This window comes from Phaenicophaeus curvirostris, chromosome 6, assembly GCF_032191515.1.
Source record: "Phaenicophaeus curvirostris isolate KB17595 chromosome 6, BPBGC_Pcur_1.0, whole genome shotgun sequence".
NCBI classification, from domain to species: Eukaryota; Metazoa; Chordata; class Aves; order Cuculiformes; family Cuculidae; genus Phaenicophaeus; species Phaenicophaeus curvirostris.
Genome location: NC_091397.1, coordinates 47,364,967 through 47,382,388, shown reverse-complemented (window position 1 = coordinate 47,382,388; position 17,422 = coordinate 47,364,967). Strand labels below are relative to the sequence as shown.

The window sequence follows — 17,422 nt, the reverse complement described above, 5'->3', positions numbered from 1 at the left end:
ATAGCCACCTCATCACTTCTGCCATCAGATTGTTGGTGCTTGCAGGCTTTACTAACCTATGGTGTGGTTCATACAACACCCTGAAAGATGCCCGAGACCTAAAGTGCACCTTAGATTATGATAAATTATTAGGATGTGACTTTACTTGTTGCTCATATATGCACAAAGAAGGCATACAGTAACCGGCAGGCAAAAACCTAACCATATACCATAGCTGAAAGCTGAAGATGGACAAATTCACACTGAAAAAAACCTCTTTGTTGTTTGAAAGTTTTTAATACAGCCCAATTCGCTATTTGAATAATTTATTAAATAAAGCAGTAGACTCTCCATTTTAAAGCTATAATTCAAAACTATGGATTTGTTTAAAATATACTCTTTACCAAGCTGACATTGCTAAATTTTGTTGTCTGTATATGTAGAACATGACAAAAGATATCTCAAGTGATTTGAGAAACATGGAAGTTAATTCCAATTAATTCCACAAAGCTACGATCTTCTTTATGCTCTAATCACCCAGCTGTACAATGTACGTGCAGTACCAATGCCCAGCACCTCACTCAGAGCGGCATCAGGATAAAGCATCTCACAGATCTCACTGGCTGGGCTGTCTCTGGCCACTGGTTGGGTAATGAAAGTGCTGTACGGGGAGAATTGGTTTTATGCAGGTGGGCTGCAAGGTTTCAGGGTGGAAAATCCCCATCCAGAGAAAGAAAAAAGGCCAGTGGGCTGCCTGCAGGATCTGCTGAGAAAGGCAGCAGATGGCTGAGGTAAGCTACCAGAGCATACATGCTCTGTTGTAGTGGCTGATGTGCAGGAAAGGAGAGCTGGGAGCCTGACAGGGCACTGACGTAAGTCTTGGAGAGCACAGGAGTGGAAGGAGAAGGTAGAGAATTGAAGGCAGGTGTTTTGCCACTCTTTGTCCTGGTTTGCACAGCCATTCTCTTAGCATGGGATAGAAACGTTTGACATCTATCCATCAACAGAAGGAGAGCAAAATGTTATCAGAGGAACACATTAAACCACATAATGGTCTGAAATCTACAGGTAACTGGGTGATATGGTATCAGTATTTTCAAATCAGCAATACGTCTTTGCAAACAGACCCGTGCCAAAAGACTGCAACAAACACAAAGAACACAATGACCCCATTATTTGTATTCATAGAACAATCTTAGCCCTGAACAAAACAAAACCGAAGAAACAGACCTTCCCAGCACAAAACAGTCAGGTTCAATTCAAAGCAGGACATGGAGGTGCCGGCACCAGTGCTTTAGAATATAGAAAACAGTGCTTATGACTACAAATAATTATTGGATGCTTTCATACCACCAGTGTTACAGATATGCACAAAACCAGCATGCAAAGCTGCTGATAGCTGTTATGTCTTATATCAGTGCATGGAAAAAATAGCTGCAGTGGTGCAAGACACTTAGTGCATTCTTCTGTTGTAGGTCCCTGAAAACAACTTTTGCAAGAGAAATGGAAAATAAATAGGAGATTTTTTCTTATTATGGCTGCATGTATTTACAGGGAACAGAGTGTGTTCTCTGTTGCCTGTCTAGCAAAACTTGCTGGAATTTTTAAAGGAATCAGAAAGCCAAATTTTGTTAAATATTTCCACCTGCTTTACTTTGAAAGTTGCAGGCTTTGGGCTGTGTGAGAATGGTGCGTGGTATCAGTCTGTGGAGCAGTGAGGGGGTGGGTGATGGGCTGCCTTTGGGAGGGACTGGGATTTCCTCAGAACAAAGGTTTATCCCATTTATGACATGTCTTGAAGAAGCTTATCCTGTCAAGTCATTTATCCCCCTACTAACTAGCTACTGAGCGTGGATAATGCTTCTTTGCTAGATCAGTGAGGGAAAAGAGAATTTCAGAAGAAAGGAAGGTTTTCATTCAGGGATTTTAGGAGACTGGGAGAAGAGCTGATAGGACTTGGGCTATCTAAGCTCTTTGAACCATGAGAAAAAACACACCAAGAGGGATTTTACTAAATGCTCATAGTGAAGCTAAAATACAGCCTTTCTACTGAGGGCAACCTCATTACCTAAATGTTTAAATTATGTGAACTGGCAAAGCCCTGCGGTTTGCAGTATTAGATTTGGAGTAAGTAGAAGATGCTCTGAGATGGATGTGACTCTAATTACTAATACTGAGGTGAATTAAGTCTATCATATATTTGTGAATGTCTGGCGTGGTGCTAAGGATGAGACAATTCTGACACGAGATCTGTTACAACACAGCTGTCCCCATCAGCCCCACAATTAAAAAGCTTTGTTACCCATGATCTTTGAGATTGGCTCACCTTAATGTTCGAGAATGTTCAGACTCCATTGGAAGTACTCACTGCAGTGGGGGGTATTTGTAAGGTCAGTCTACTCTGTTTAGCGCTTTTTTTTTTTTCTACTAAGACATTATCCTCAGTACATTTTCCTGGCATTTACAAGAATTTGACATCTTTTGGTATTCTTTTTCTTTGTGACGTTCAGCTGGAATTGACCAATACGTTAAAACACTGTGAAGGAAGATGAAGTCAGGTAGTGTGACAGCTTAATCTTCATCTCCTCAGCACATTAGAAACCTGGTTTTATATATATATATATACACACAAAGATAAATATATGTATATATAGAAATATTTTTATATACATATACATAAATATATGTACAGATACACACACACATAGATACACAGACATATCTATATAATAAAAAGAATGTCTCCTAGACCTAGATAATTGTTAACAAAAAAGTAGTTACTAAATATATCAAATATATGGTCTTAGAAAAACAGTGTGGTTCTCTGAATATGCCAGTCAAATAATTTCTTACTTCCCTTCCTCACAAGGACTCAATCAGAGCTTCAGGGAACAAGCTGTATCAGTGTGTGCCAACGAAGGTCATGCACCAAACTGCTTTGCCTTCTTTTTAAGTGATGTTATGATTTTATGTCAGTGAAGTACTAATTGGAGAGGTCATATTTTCAGGAGTCATTGTTTGATGAGGCAGTACAAGGGAAAACAAAAGTTATCAAGGCTATATTCAAACCAGGTCTTGCTTTGATGAAATCTGTGATTATTTCTTGCATATAAGCATCCCTCTTGTCCCAGAAGCCTACCTTTACTGGCTGTTTGAATTCACTAGTGAAGGATTTCCTGATGTAATTCACAAGTAAGAGAAATACGAGGAGATTACTGAAGTTCATCAGTGGTGAAATGCAGGATTTAATACATTACCTTCATAAACAGCAATGAACAGCACTGGGATATTTTAAGGGGCATTTCAAGGTATCGATCTAATTGGAAGATGAGTTATAGGTGACATTCTCCAGCCTGCAAAGGTACTGCCATCTGTAAAGCAACTGCATGTAAGGCAAGCAGCAAAAAAGTGCACCTCTACTACAAAGACAAATATTTAATTGTGTCTTCTTGTAATAGCATAGAAGGGGAGCTGTGAACATACGTGACAACTGCCTCTCTGGGAAAGGGAAATGGAGGGGTGGCAAGCCCACAGTCTGAGTGTGAGTGATACTGTTCAAGTTCACCTCCAAATTTGGGGAGCTGAAGAAGAGGCAGGACTTGAAGGACTACAGCCCCTAGATACTTGTTTTGTATGTACCCCTGCCTTGAAAAAGAAACTGTTATTTCACAGTATTTCATTTATATGATTGAAAGTAACTTTTAGCAACCATGGATCATAAGATGAATGACAGTGAGAAGCGCTGTCTCTCCCTTAGCCGTACACAGATAAGCAGCCCTTATCCTCCACGTACAGTAGTGAGTCTCCTAACATAAGTCATGCTAAAGAAAAGCCATCGTCACGTTATAGCGAATACTGGACTAAAGCAGATGCACTAGGCTCTAACTGCTCAAAGGCAGTACAGAAAACAAAAAACTTGGCAACTCGAACCACCACTGACCCCAAACAATCCAAATTTATATTAAAATGCATATGAAGATCAGCTATTTCTTGAGATCTGCCTACTGGATTTCAATATATTTCACTAGTCACCTCAAGTTCTATCACTTAACATCAAGCTCTAGTAACACCAGGTTACAGCTGCTAATATTGTTATAATTTTTTGGTTGTTCAGATCACATAAAGCCTCTTCGTAGCCAGGGCTATGGGCACATTGCTATTACGAGGGCTCCCACTTCTTGCTCTGAACCTGAAATTGCAAGGGATAAGGAAGAAAATTCCTTCAGAATTTCAGGAAGAACGTTTTGAAGAGCTTTTCTTTGAAAGCTTGTCTTTGACTGCTTAGTCAAATCTAATCCTGCTTAGTTTATCTCTGAGAAAAATCACAAACTGACAAAGCAGTAGCCAACAATTCTGAATATTTCTCACTTGTTAACTGCAGCATGAACAAGAAAGAATGGGGCTCTTCATCCCAAGCAGGCTGCAGTTATTTCTCTTGCCAGCCTTTCTCATGGCTACTAGTGCGTTTTTTGGAACTCTTCATGATCCCACTGCAAAATGAATAAAGTGCATATTTCCTCTGTATCAGCTGTCTAGAGTGCATGAACAGCATATTTTTCTCATCTCAAGAATTTTCCACCTCTTGTTTGGAGAGTGGTACAGGGAAGGGAGGGGGAACTTCAATAGTAACTGTTATATCTCAGTGCATTTTGATAATACCAAGAGTGCTTGTGAAATCTCTTTTCCATTTGAGCAACTGCTGAGTTCTCCAAGGAGACATTTGCCAGGTTTTGGTTTTGAAGAGAACATTGCTGCACTAAGATGTTACCATGAGGCCATGCTTAGTATTGAATGACAGGCCAGAAGGGGCTCAAATCAACTCTCAATAGCTTTGTCTTCACTCCTCTTGCATTTTAGTGCACGTTCTTGCATTACCAGGTCTTGCATCAGTTAAAACTGATTTGGTCTCACCCTGTATTCTCACACAAGAGCAATATTTTGATTTTTTTCCCCCTCTCTTCTCCACATAGAGTGCAAGAAGTTACACTTCCAATGATTCACCTGTAGGGCAGGCAGTCTAATCCCATTTCACTCTCTTCACTCATTTCCAATCTACTTGCTTTCAGAAAGCCGATTGTCCCTGCTAGAAAACAAATGTGCTGCTCTTCAGTGCCCAGCACCACCAGATTGACCCCATTTTGGAAGAAAAGCCACACCTAGAAATTCCTCTGCCTACGGTTACAATTCCTCTGCTTAGGGTTACAAGCAACTGCATTACAAGTTTTAGAATATCCCTGTGAATGACGTATGGTCATGGATAAGTTGGAGACAAAATTTCTGAGAGGAAAAAAAAAGGCTTGTTTGAATGAGTATTGTAAGTAGCTACCCTAAACCTAAGTGTAGGACACCATGGCTCTAGAGTAGCAATATATTAGAGTCATATTACTCAGTGGTTGTTACAAAGTTTAAGGACTGTGGCTGGGTAAAGAAGAGTATTTCTAGCTACTGAGATTTTGATGTGATCACATATTCTAGAGACTTAAAGTAGCCTCAGAAACAGCACCAAGGAATATCCCTATGAGGAAACTTGACCTGCTGTTTTGAAACAGTGATGCAAGCAGCAGAAGGATTAAACCCAACAGGATCAAATTTTGGGAGATCTTATTCCACAATTAACCTCTCTGTTGGGCAATGAACATAAGACAAGGGTCAATGCAGATGGCAATAAGATGAACTTCCTTTGCCATGCTGGCTAAAGCTTTGGGAGTAACAAAAGGTATTCCTTCTTTGTAGTAGCCTACAGCCTGAAGAAAATGCAGATGAAGAAAACCAGAGGATAAGACTAAACTCAGGCAAAGGAAGACTGGCATGACTAAGTGCTGCTGCAGTTACCATTGAACTTGAAGCTTGGAGAAAATGATGCTGATGAGATCTGCATTAAAAACAACAAACCAAAAATGCCCTCCCCCCCGTCCCCCCCCCAAAAAAAAATCCAACTCCCCACAAAATGAAGCATCTCTATTACATTCAAATACAACTCTGCACAGTAAGTGGAAATTAGAAAAATCCCTAAGCTGGGTTTAAATACTCCACTAAAAACACTTGTACAAAACCTGGGCTTTAGTCCAAAGCAGAGGCACAGCCAAGGCTGGCTTTGAGCTCACTTTGCTGAAACACCTTCAAGTGAATATTTTGAGCCTCCAAAATCATGTATTACCATATATGTTGTTTTATCTCGATGCAACAATATAGGAAGTAGGTACCAGAATAAAGAACAGAATGTTATAAGGAAAAGAAAAAGCATCTTACAGTTACTAAGAAGCTGTGATGCTAGTACTTGTGTTTGAAGTTTGCATTTTAAATACTAGCTAATGCTTCAAAATGTCTCTATATTACTATTACGCAGATCGGGAACTCAGCCAGTGCTTGCTTACAGGTTTGGCTTGCTTTCCAGTTCTCTCCAGCCTTCAAAAAGAAAAAAGACAAACTAAAAATCCTTCGGGCTGTAATTTCTGAGCCCACCACATGCCTGTGCTTAGTAATCATCAAACTGAAAGATATTCACCAAGTCCTCAAAACAAACTATTCAATAAGAATCTACCACACTGAGAGCTAAAGTGTTTTTCTGTGACAATAGTGTGATGTGATAGTTCACAGTTTTTAAAATGTGGTTTTATAATGAGCCATGATTTAGAGAAAGAAAAGGTAAAATAGTTCAATTAATGTCATTATTATTTTCACCTAAACATGGAATATGCACTGTTTTTTAGAAACGTGGCATTGTAGAGCTTCAGTGACCGGTAGAATAGATGTGATAGTAGTAATGTTTTCAATTAATCCAAGCTGATTTATTGCCACCCCAGATGCTGTAGGAGGGTTTAGAAGACATCTATGCACTAACTTCACAGCCAAGTAGCTTTAAATGAACGGATGGACACAGCTAGTGCAAAGGGAGCTGAACACAGGTCCTCCTAGTGGCCTTACTAGAAGCTTCTGCAAAATTCCCACTCCCTTACATGTGCACACAAATGTTCAATAAAAGAGAGGTAGGGGTTTACCTGTATTGATAAGCATGTGTGTGTGCAGGTACACCCACCCACCTCTTGATATGAAGAGCTCTTAAGAAGGGCTCTTAAGGTTCTCTACAGAATAGCACATACAGGCACAGCCACATAGAAATGAGAGGGAAGCTGGAAAAGATATGAAGAAAAGCTGTAGGATGGAAGACACTAAATGACTCCCATCCAGACGAGAAAATGAAATGCCCAGTGTAGTGACAACAAGCAGTGCTAACGTCACAGAGTGCAATATGGATTATACTGAGCAGGATTTGGCAGTTACCCCCACCTTAACGATCAAGACTGCTCACAGGCCAGCGCTGTACTTAATTTATTATTCACTGATTCCTACAGTATGAGTTACAAGAAGGACATAAATTTAAAAGCACCAATTTATGCTGTTTCCAGTAACTTAGTGAAACAATCAACATACGGTTCCCAGTGCTTCCTACAATTCCCCTTTACAACCTTGCTCTAAAGCAGATACTCAGGTAACAGGTAAACATAATAAAGAGTTAAATCCAATTTATACATGGGGAACTCTGACAGAGATGCCATTCTTCTGGGCATCACCTTACTGTTCTCCTCTTAAAATCCAGTGCTGCAATTGCTTTCAATAAGAGCAGGACTAGATTGACAGATTGAGAGTAATAAGTCCCTACCTAAAGCATATTGGCAGGAATCTGAAATCAAGTTAGAACAGACTGACAAGAGTACTAGGCTTCATTTAATCTGAATACTAAATACCCCTCCTTTGCTGGGATTGAAGGCAGATACTCCTCATGCATTATTCAAAATAGAAATGTTACCTTCCAGTGCTCAGATTTCTATCAGCTCACGGCAAATCACAGGAGACAACTCTGTGGACAGGAGACAGGCAGAAGAAAAATATTTTTATACTTTCTAATAATACCAAGTGCTGTGTGTTCCAGGACATTTTATTTCAGCATTAAGCAGCCCCTGTGATATCCATGTACAATACTTCATTTGTACATCTCCAGCCTTAAAATGAAGCTCGGGGTGGGAGCATTATGAAGGCTATTATGAAGATGCAGGCTGTTGGAAACAGACTTCTTGTCCGCCACATTTCTGGTATCTCAGGACCAGCCTGGGTGTTATTTACAGTCAGACAATCAGAGACACCCAGCCTGTAAGCACTGATTTAACGAGGAAGCACCACTCCTTCAGAAAATAATGCCCATATGAAAGACATGTCTATCCTAATTCTGTTGCAATGGTTTTTATTTTCCTGTTAACTCAGACTTAGCAGAATTAAAGGCCCTTTCAGTGGTCTGTTTTAGATACCTACATGTTTATTCTAATAGTTGGTTTCATATGCCCTCAAAAGAAACATTTTTAAGAACAAAATTTTAAGAATAAAATGCATCCAGTCACAGGTTCACTGGGCAACCACCTTCACCTTTCTTGGTATCCGTGTCTGTGAGTGAGGATTAGGACATTTCTCTCATTTTATGAAATGCTTTGAGGCTTTCAGGTAGACAGTGCGTTATTCTGTTCACCAAAAAACACATACTTCTTTCACAGCGTGGTACCCCACTACCAAGTAGTAGATCTTCCTTTCCTTGGTTAAACACTTGTGACACCTCCTACCCCTTTATTTAGTTCATGCAGAATCTAACTAAACTGAGCACAGCCTGCTCTATCATTTTCCAGACTCCTGTAACTTTAGGATGCAACAGAAACAAGCATTGCTGGATGCACATTACTCGACCCCAAGTGATGCTGAAAGACCTCACAGACCATGCTGTCCAAGAGCTGAGGTTGTGGCTGCTGCCCTGTACTGGGAGGGTATTAGCAGACAGGTTAGTGCCTTGTGCAGAGGTAATAATGTGTTGTATGTTTTATAGCACGCTGCTTCTCTCCCTTCCAACGGATCTACAACACATGCACCTGGTGCTGAAGTAAAACCATCTTTAAATACAAGGAGCAGCTGATGGAACTGGAGTTGTTTAGCCTGGAGAAGAGGAGACTGAGGGGAGAGCTTATTGCTCTCTACAACTACCTGAAAGGAGGTTGTAGAGAGGCGGGTGTTGGTCTCTTCTCCCAAGCAATAGGTGATAGGACAAATGGCAATAGCCTTAAGCTGCGTCAGGGGAAGTTTAGATTGGACATTGGGAAAAATTTCTTCACTGAAGGGTCATCAGGCACTGGCACAGGCTACCCAGGGAGGTGGTCCAGTCACCACCCCTGGAGGTGTTTAAAAGGCACTCGCCTTTTAAACACCTCCAGGTGTTTAATGAGGTGCTTGGGGACATCATTTAGTAGTGGACAGGTATGGTTGGAGTTGATGATCTCAAAGGTCTTTTCCAACCTAATGATTGTATGATGCTACGAACGCGGCGTGAGCCAGCTGCAGTTATACAGAGACCTCAGGCGACTCAGAACTAGCAGGAAGAGGGAGAACTGGGGAGTGATGGAACGGGTCACTTACCCTCCAGCGCCCTCTGGTGGCTCACACAGCAACTCAAGGCACTGGAGACAGAACCTGGTTCAGAGGTCAACGGCACCACAATTCATAGAATCATAGAATCACCAGGCTGGAAAAGACCTCTTGGATCACCGAGTCCAACCATTCTTATCTGCCACTAAATCATGCCCCTGAGCACTTTGTCTACCCGTCTTTTAAACACCTTCTGGGATGGAGGTATCGAGTGTGCGCCTGTCCAGCCCAGAGGCTGACTGTCTCCTAAGCAGAATGCTGTGAGAAGCTGTCAAAGGCTTTACTGAAGTCCAAGAAGATACATCCACAGCCTTTCCCTCATCCAGTGGTTGAGTCACTTTGTCATAGAAGGCGATCAGGTTAGTCTGGCAAGACCTGCCTTTTGTGAACCCGTGTTGACTGGGCCTGATGACCCGGTTCTCTTGCATGTGCTTCATGATAGCACTCAAGATCACCTGTTCCGTGACTTTCCCTGGTACTGAGGTTAGACTGACAGGCCTGTAGTATCCTGGATCACTCCTGTCTAGCCTGGCTTCATCCTCCTCCCCCTTCACATCTAGTTTAAAGCTCGATTAATCAGCCCTGCTAGATTTCTGGCCAGGAATTTTGTACCCCTAGGAGACAAGCGTGCCCCATCCCTGGTAAGGAATTGTTTCTCTAATGGACACAAATGAAAATGCTGACATCTGGATGTCAAATAGTTCTTTTCAAAATTTAAGTTCATACACAGCAATCTCATATCTGCTACTGTTACATAACACATCCATAGGAACCTACATTCCATCAAGTGAACAAAATGTTAATTGCAAGCCACGTAAAATGAGACCGAAACCAAAGTGATTCTTGAGTCAAAAATGTTTATTTGTACTAATTCTTCAAACAGGTATACATTCACAGTCCTTAAACAAAATCAGTACAGGTCTAGGGCTAGCTGAGTAGGTATCAATAGCAGATAATGCCTTCCTTAGTAATTAATGTTCACAAGTCAAGAACTACTTAACGAATTTATGGCCTTGTATACAAAAATCTTAAAAAGAGTTAATGTTTTCTCTAAGACTATCCCAGAACTAGGCAAAACAGAGTGTCTGCAGAACAGGATTCTAATCCTTCAACTCCAGTATTACATCCCATTCTTTTAAAGAGCAGTAAATATTAATGGGGGAAAAATACCTAGTGCCAAGCTGAACGTTCATAAGCATTGAAAAACAAATACAAATGGTGAAGTATCTATAGAAATTGAAATAAATTATTTTAGTTACTGAAGCCTCATTTTTTTTTTCCTGAAAAGAACAAGAATATCATTACAGATTGGAGGAAAGAATTCCATAAAAACCTTTTCTCTGGATTTGCCTTAGAATAAATAGGCTGCTGTACCAAACAAGAACAATTGAGATTTTGGGGTTTCAGTGGTAGAAGTAGTATTGGAATAATAAAGAAATCATCTTAAAATATATATTAATTTACCACATTTAGCTCATATAGCCCTTTATGTATCTTACAAAATGCTACTGTTCTACCCACTGCACGTAAAAAAAAGTTTCCATATATGTATATATACACAAACGAAGGCAGAGCCAGTCAGCTTGGCATTTAAAAGAAAAACCCAAACCACAAAGCATAAGCAGATACGCTGAATGTTATGCAGTAATGAGGAGTGTTTGCTCCATGTGTGCGTTCGTGTAACAGTGCTTGCAATCTTAACACACCCTTTTAATTGTCTAAGCAGTGTGCTTACTCTAAGTAAGCTCTACCAGCTATTTTCCTCAATTGCCACAAACACCTGAGGTCACTCAACATTTTGGCCACCTGTTATATTTAGCACTAAATCAGAAGTAAGGCAAAAATAACTACACATCCCTGAATATCTGATGACATTTGTGAAATCCTCCAAAAATTAATGCAAAACATTATTGGAGCACACGAAATGGTAGCCCTGAGCAGAAGCATCTTTCTGTTTATACAAAGCTGTCCCAAGGCTCACGTGTTTCAGAGTAATCCTGGCTACTTAGGTATGACAAATATTCTCAGGCATCTTGTCCAGTGGAAGAGCAACTTTGGAATTTATCATTTCTCACAGGAGGCTGGTTCGGGACTACTGTCCCACTGACGTGTTAGCCAATGTCAGGCACTGAAATAAATGCAGTCAGCATACTGGCGCATAAACCTTCTGACAACACAGGTATGATCTACCAGGGAATTCCTCAAACATTCCTTGGAGTGTTTTATGGACTACAACCCTTTGTAGCTGATGGTTAAGCTAGAAACACAGCATGACAATTTTGAGCAGTTGATACCCAAGAGTATCCTTCCCCACCCACCAAACAATACCAGTCAAAACCAACCACAGGCACAACACCACTAAAATGGCTCCAGGGTTCAGAATCCCCAGGTAACATCTCCCACTCATTCTGGGGAATGAGATTCTACAAAAGCCTAACTTCTGGGAACAGGAAGAGAGGAACAGAGAAATACAAAAAAGCAAGGATTAAAAAAAAACAGAAGGGGAGGTAATGATCCCCCTCTAGCACACTCCCTTTACAACAGTGTAATTAAAAACTTCAAATTCACTTAGAAACTGGTTTCAAAATAGTCTGAATGCTTTAAAGACTTCCAAAAACTAAAATAGTCTTCATCCAAGTTCATTAAAATATCCATGTAGCCCCTTGAATGTCTGCTACAACTTGTTTTGCATTAATCAAATAAAATTAATATAATCATAAACATGCAAAATGTTAAAATGTCAATGTATATGCAGAATAAAACCACGTTCTAATAGAAAGACTGGTAATATTTCAAGGTTATAGGGTTGACTTGGTCTTCATCAAAACCAGTGGGATTATTCCCATGGTGCCAAATGGATTTTAGGCTAGGCCTTACTAAGAGACAACAAAATATTGTGTTTTATAGTGTAGGAACACACAAAGTACACTTGTGTATATAGCAGATATGTAGTGCAACTTTTGCATTGCGCATCTTAAATGACAATCACCAAGCCAACACTGCATGCTGTGTCAAACTAGGCTGTAAAACAAAAAACAATACTCAGAGACATTCATGTTGTTACTGTTGCCTAGTGAGCAGCTTTGAAGGAAGCTTAATGATACATCCACTTGAACCCAGATATAAATTTAAAAGGCAGAAAGCTGCTTTAGTACGATGGCCTGATGGATTTTATATGTGCTCTGGATGACTTTGAAGGCAGGATATCATCTCTCTGACGGGCTTCCCTTCATAGCAGATTTGATACACAGCAGTGAACAGTGGAAACCTGAGAAAACAGGGTAGGGAAAGCAAAGGCAGGGTAAGTTTATTCTGTAACATTTTCTTAAATGAAAGAAATAAAATGGGGAGAGGAGAGAGAGGGAAAAGAGAGACCGAAACATTAGCTTCTTTCAGTATTTGTCAAGTGCTAACACTAAGCTGAAAAGCACTGGATAAATATAGAATCCACATGTATCTCTAAAATCAGTCACTCCCAGAAGCCTAGCCAGCTATAATGTAGCCTGCAACATCCATAATGTATGGCATAATCATTAAGTGATCTAAAAAATTAAAAAATTAAAAACATTCATGTCTTGACTTGACATTCTAACAGCAGTACTCACCTATGGTTAAAAAGGATGACTGGTGCAACAATTACACATTATCTCTGAGGAATAATTAGATAATACAATTGCAGAATATGACACAAGATGACCCAAGAAGAAATTGAAGGTCAAGTTTTTAATAAGAGTCCAAAACTAAATGTGGTTTTTGAAAGCCTAAGTTCTAACTCTTCTTTTTTTTTCCTCTTTTAAAATGGCCACATTTCCAATAACCCTCAAATTCTTCAGGATTCTCTGATAACCTGAATGTTTGCTGCAGCCAAGATGCTTTACAGAAATTTAGATTCTTTCTGTTCATCCTGGACAGTGACAGCTAGACAATTCCCATTTTCATACAGAGCCTAGTGAATTTTAGCAATTAATCACCTGTTCATAGAATCATAGAATGGTTTGGGTTGGAAGAGGCCTTTACAGGTCACCTAGTCCAACCTCGCTGCAGTGAGAAGGGACATCTTCAACTCAATCAGGTTGCTATAATAAGCAACCTATAATAAGCCTATATAATAATATATAATAATATAATATATTAATATATATAATATAATAAGCCTATTCACCAGAACAAATACGCCATTTCAGCAGGAGTTTTTATATTGATAAATTTTGACAAAAACACTACTTTGTTTTGACTAAAATAATAATTAAAAAAAGCATTGGAGATAGTGACATTCAGCATACATCTGGAGTAGGACTTTCTGTTCAGGAAAGTGGTCCCATCAGTCACTCTAAAGCTTTATCTGTAAGAATACACAAATGCAGCAATGAGCCAGACTAAGCCTTAGCAGTGACCTGATGGGCACAATTCACTTGCACAGACAGCTCCTGCTCCAGATGTCTAGCTGATGTCACTCTCTCCACATGACTCTTTCTAATATTCTCTATTTTAGTCAAACAAAGTAGAGCCTTTTGTCAAATTCTACTCAATCTGCAATCTCACTGCTGAATGGCAGTATTTGTTCTTGGCTGAATGCAGTCCTTCATATTACTGGGGGAGAAAAAGGAGGGGAACGGACGTGCTTGTGAATTTAGTCCATTGTTTCTATGGCTTTTATTGCAAGTGCTCAAAAATGAAATGATACATTTTGCATTATCCGAAACATTTTAATGTCCTGCTATGACTGCATGTCCATGTCTTTCAGTTTATTTTTGTAGAGAACAAGATAAAAATAGTAGCAACAGCAAAAACTACTTCAGATTAATCTAACTGACTTGATTTTTGGTTTTATTTCATTTGTGGAACCAAAATTAGCGCATAGCCACATAGCTGCTCTTTCACATACAATGCTATACTGTTGATGTTGCAAAATCCTTAGTATGAAATACGTAGAAAAAAATTTAATAAACCTGAACATGTAACATGCCTCACTTATCACTCATTTTTGTATACTACATTGAGGGGAGCTGAATGTGCTGTTAGTGTAAACACTTGAATGTAGGCACTAAAGTAAAATTTGTAATGCCTATGTGATATTTTGCTAGAGGCGGCCACAGAATGTGTGAACCTTCTGAAGAAAAAGAAAGTTTCTCACAGCTTTAGATACAGCACTGGCAGCTAAGTACCACTACTACCAACCATATCTTGATACAGAAATCTTGGTGGTTGTCACAGAGAACATTATGCTGCTGTGCACAGGGCTGCCACACTTCACATCGGGGAAGCAGAATCAAGGCCGACTGGAGGCTCATGGCCAGCAAACTCCAAATGCATCTTATGCTTGAGCACATTAAGAGGGGTAGCTCTACAACTGTCAAAATGAAAATACAAATTGTACCGTGAATATCAACTACTACCCTGCTACTAAGACTCTTCTACTGAGCTGGGACTTTTGCTTATTTCTACGTAGCCTTGGGACTCTTTGTAGAATGAGAGTATTAAGTTTTACTGTTACTATATTCTTACCTCTTCACTTTGAAACCATGGCATTTTTTACTGTATTTTGTGTTTTAAAGCAGTAGCAAGAGAGTTTTCAAAAAACACTTTGCTTTCAAAAGTCTTGTTGGGCAGACCTTTTACGAAGAACTGACACACAGATGTTGGTACACCAAAGAGAAGTTAGTAACTCTGTTTTCATATCTTTCATTAAAAACACAGCCCTAAGTCTTCTATAATGCACTCCATTTGTTGTAAGACAGAACAGGGGAAAAAAAACCAAACAACCAATCAAAAAGAACCCCCAAATGCAGCATCCTATGTTATTTAGGGAATCATAAACAGCAACGACTGAACCCAACTGTTTAATTACCTTTTTTTCTGCAGTTAGCTTAATTACTGTACACTGCAGAGATAGACATAAGTGCCTTACTCCCAAAGATAATATTAAGAAATAAGCAACTTAAAGCAGCTGATCCATTACACCTACACTTTAAAACCTGCTTTGGAAAAAAAAAGTAACAAGACTTGATCTTCTGACTGGCAGTCATTTCTTTTCTGATTTTGTCTCCTCTACAAATAGCAACAGATAGAGATAACGCATCCCTTAATATTATAATGAGACAACTGCATGTGTGGCTTTAGGAATCATAGATGTTTTCACTCAAATACAAAGGAACAAACCAGGACAACCTGCTTTATTTCATACCACAAAAAAAACCCCTGACCTACACAAGCAGATGGCAGGTTTTATTCTACAGCAAACTGGAAGTCACGTTAGGAAAGAGAACTGCGGTATCTAACCTAGAATCCATGTGGACAGAAGCAGTTCAGTTATACAGATCCTTAATAACAAGGAGATACGTCCTTGGAGATAAGCAATGAATTTTCAACTATGAAATGAGCTGTAGAACCCATTTACAAGACTCTTCACGAAGTCCAACTTTCTATTTTCATCTATTTTATTCTTTTCACATGTTAAAATACACTCTGCTATGCTTTTCTATGATAAGAGGAGGCAACAATACATTTGGCAAAAAGAAGGGTATTCATAAATCTAATGTCACACTATTAGCAACATTCCACAGCAATATTATTTTGAGGTTTTATTCACTTCTCTTTGCGATCCTTAACTGGGGATTAAGCTACTCTTATTATAGCGACTTTGTTTCTGGCGAACACCTTCTTGAAGATATCAAGCCTAAAAATACAAAAAGAGTTGTGGAGATCAAGAAGGGGTATTTGGAACTTGCTTTATCTGTTCTTACGTACTTTTCCAGCATTCCTTTCTGCTTGAGGATGCGATACACTTCTGCAGAAGTCTGTGGTCCTTGCAGTTTCTGACCATTCAACATTTCTTGCTCCAGTTCTTCAATAGACTAAACAACAGAGGGGTTGGGGGGAGAAAAAGGAAGAAAACAAGAGCTAGAACAAACTTTTCGTAAGCTTGACAACATCGTCTGGATGTCAAAAAAACCCCAAAACCAAAAGCATGTTACTGAGGCTTTTTCCTTTCTCGAAAGTGTACTGGAGAAAGCATATATTATATTCTCCTATATTCTTGTTTGTAAATATTCTCTTTCTTCAATCTGCACCTCCCAAAATGTTATCTGTCCCCTCCTTTTTTAATGCTACTACTTGCATCAGTGGATTTCACACAGTGAATAAGGTACCTTGCCAGTTTTAACAAATGCTTCTGCTATACGTCGATTCCGGCCACCGTAACACGTTGTGATGAGATCAGCAACTCCACAGCTCTCCAGGAAAGTGGCAGTTGACACCTGTCCTTTGCAGAAAATTCTGGCAAAGGCAATCATCTCCATTAGGCCAAGGCGAATGACAGCAGCTTTGGTATTGTCACCACAGCAAAGGCCGTCACAGAACCCAGCTCCTACTGCCACTATATTCTAATGAGAAGAGAAAAAACAAAAGGGAAATGAGTAAATTATTGCTTACAGAATCCTAGAAGACATTAAAAGACAAAGTGCAGATGTCCTTAAGAACTGCAAATACTTTATTAATCTAAGACTAGGTTGTTGATTTGGAGGGGGGAGGATTGGTTTTTTTTGTTGTTGTTGTTTTGGGTTTTATGGGATAACCTTAAAAAAAAAACGGTAAGTCTTACATTGCTAAATATTTCCAAGGACAAGCACATAGTTAACGATCTGGAACAAGTTGTCCTGGAGGTTGTGGAGGTATTATTACTGTCTTCAAGAACAAACAGGTTACAGTACGCCCAAACAAGGTTTTATCTAGACTGAGCTGTTCCTGCCCTAAGGCAAGGGTAAAGCTAGACTGACATCTCACAGCTCCTTTATTCATATTTTATTTATGATTAAAATAATACTGAATCTAAGAAACATTTATTGGGCTGCATCATAAGAAGCGTGGCCAGCAGGTCAAGGGAGGTGATTCTGCCCCTCTATTCCTCTCTTGTGAGACCTCACCTAGATTACTGTTTTCAGCTCTGGAATCCTCAGCATAAGAAGGATATGGAACTGTTGGAACA

At 39.6% G+C, this 17,422-nt stretch overlaps 1 protein-coding gene across 1 annotated transcript in view; it reads right to left on the bottom strand.

Moving 5' to 3' along the window:
• Positions 1–10,278: 10,278 nt before the first annotated feature.
• GPD1L (glycerol-3-phosphate dehydrogenase 1 like) overlaps positions 10,279–17,422 on the bottom strand; it is a 30,371-nt gene continuing 23,227 nt past the window's right edge. The window contains exons 6-8 of the mRNA XM_069860148.1: positions 16,587–16,820; positions 16,186–16,292; positions 10,279–12,706 (exon numbers count right to left, since the gene is read on the bottom strand). Of these exons, the coding sequence (XP_069716249.1) occupies positions 12,610–12,706; positions 16,186–16,292; positions 16,587–16,820 (438 nt within the window). The 3' untranslated portion in view covers positions 10,279–12,609. The remainder of the gene's footprint in view (positions 12,707–16,185; positions 16,293–16,586; positions 16,821–17,422) is intronic.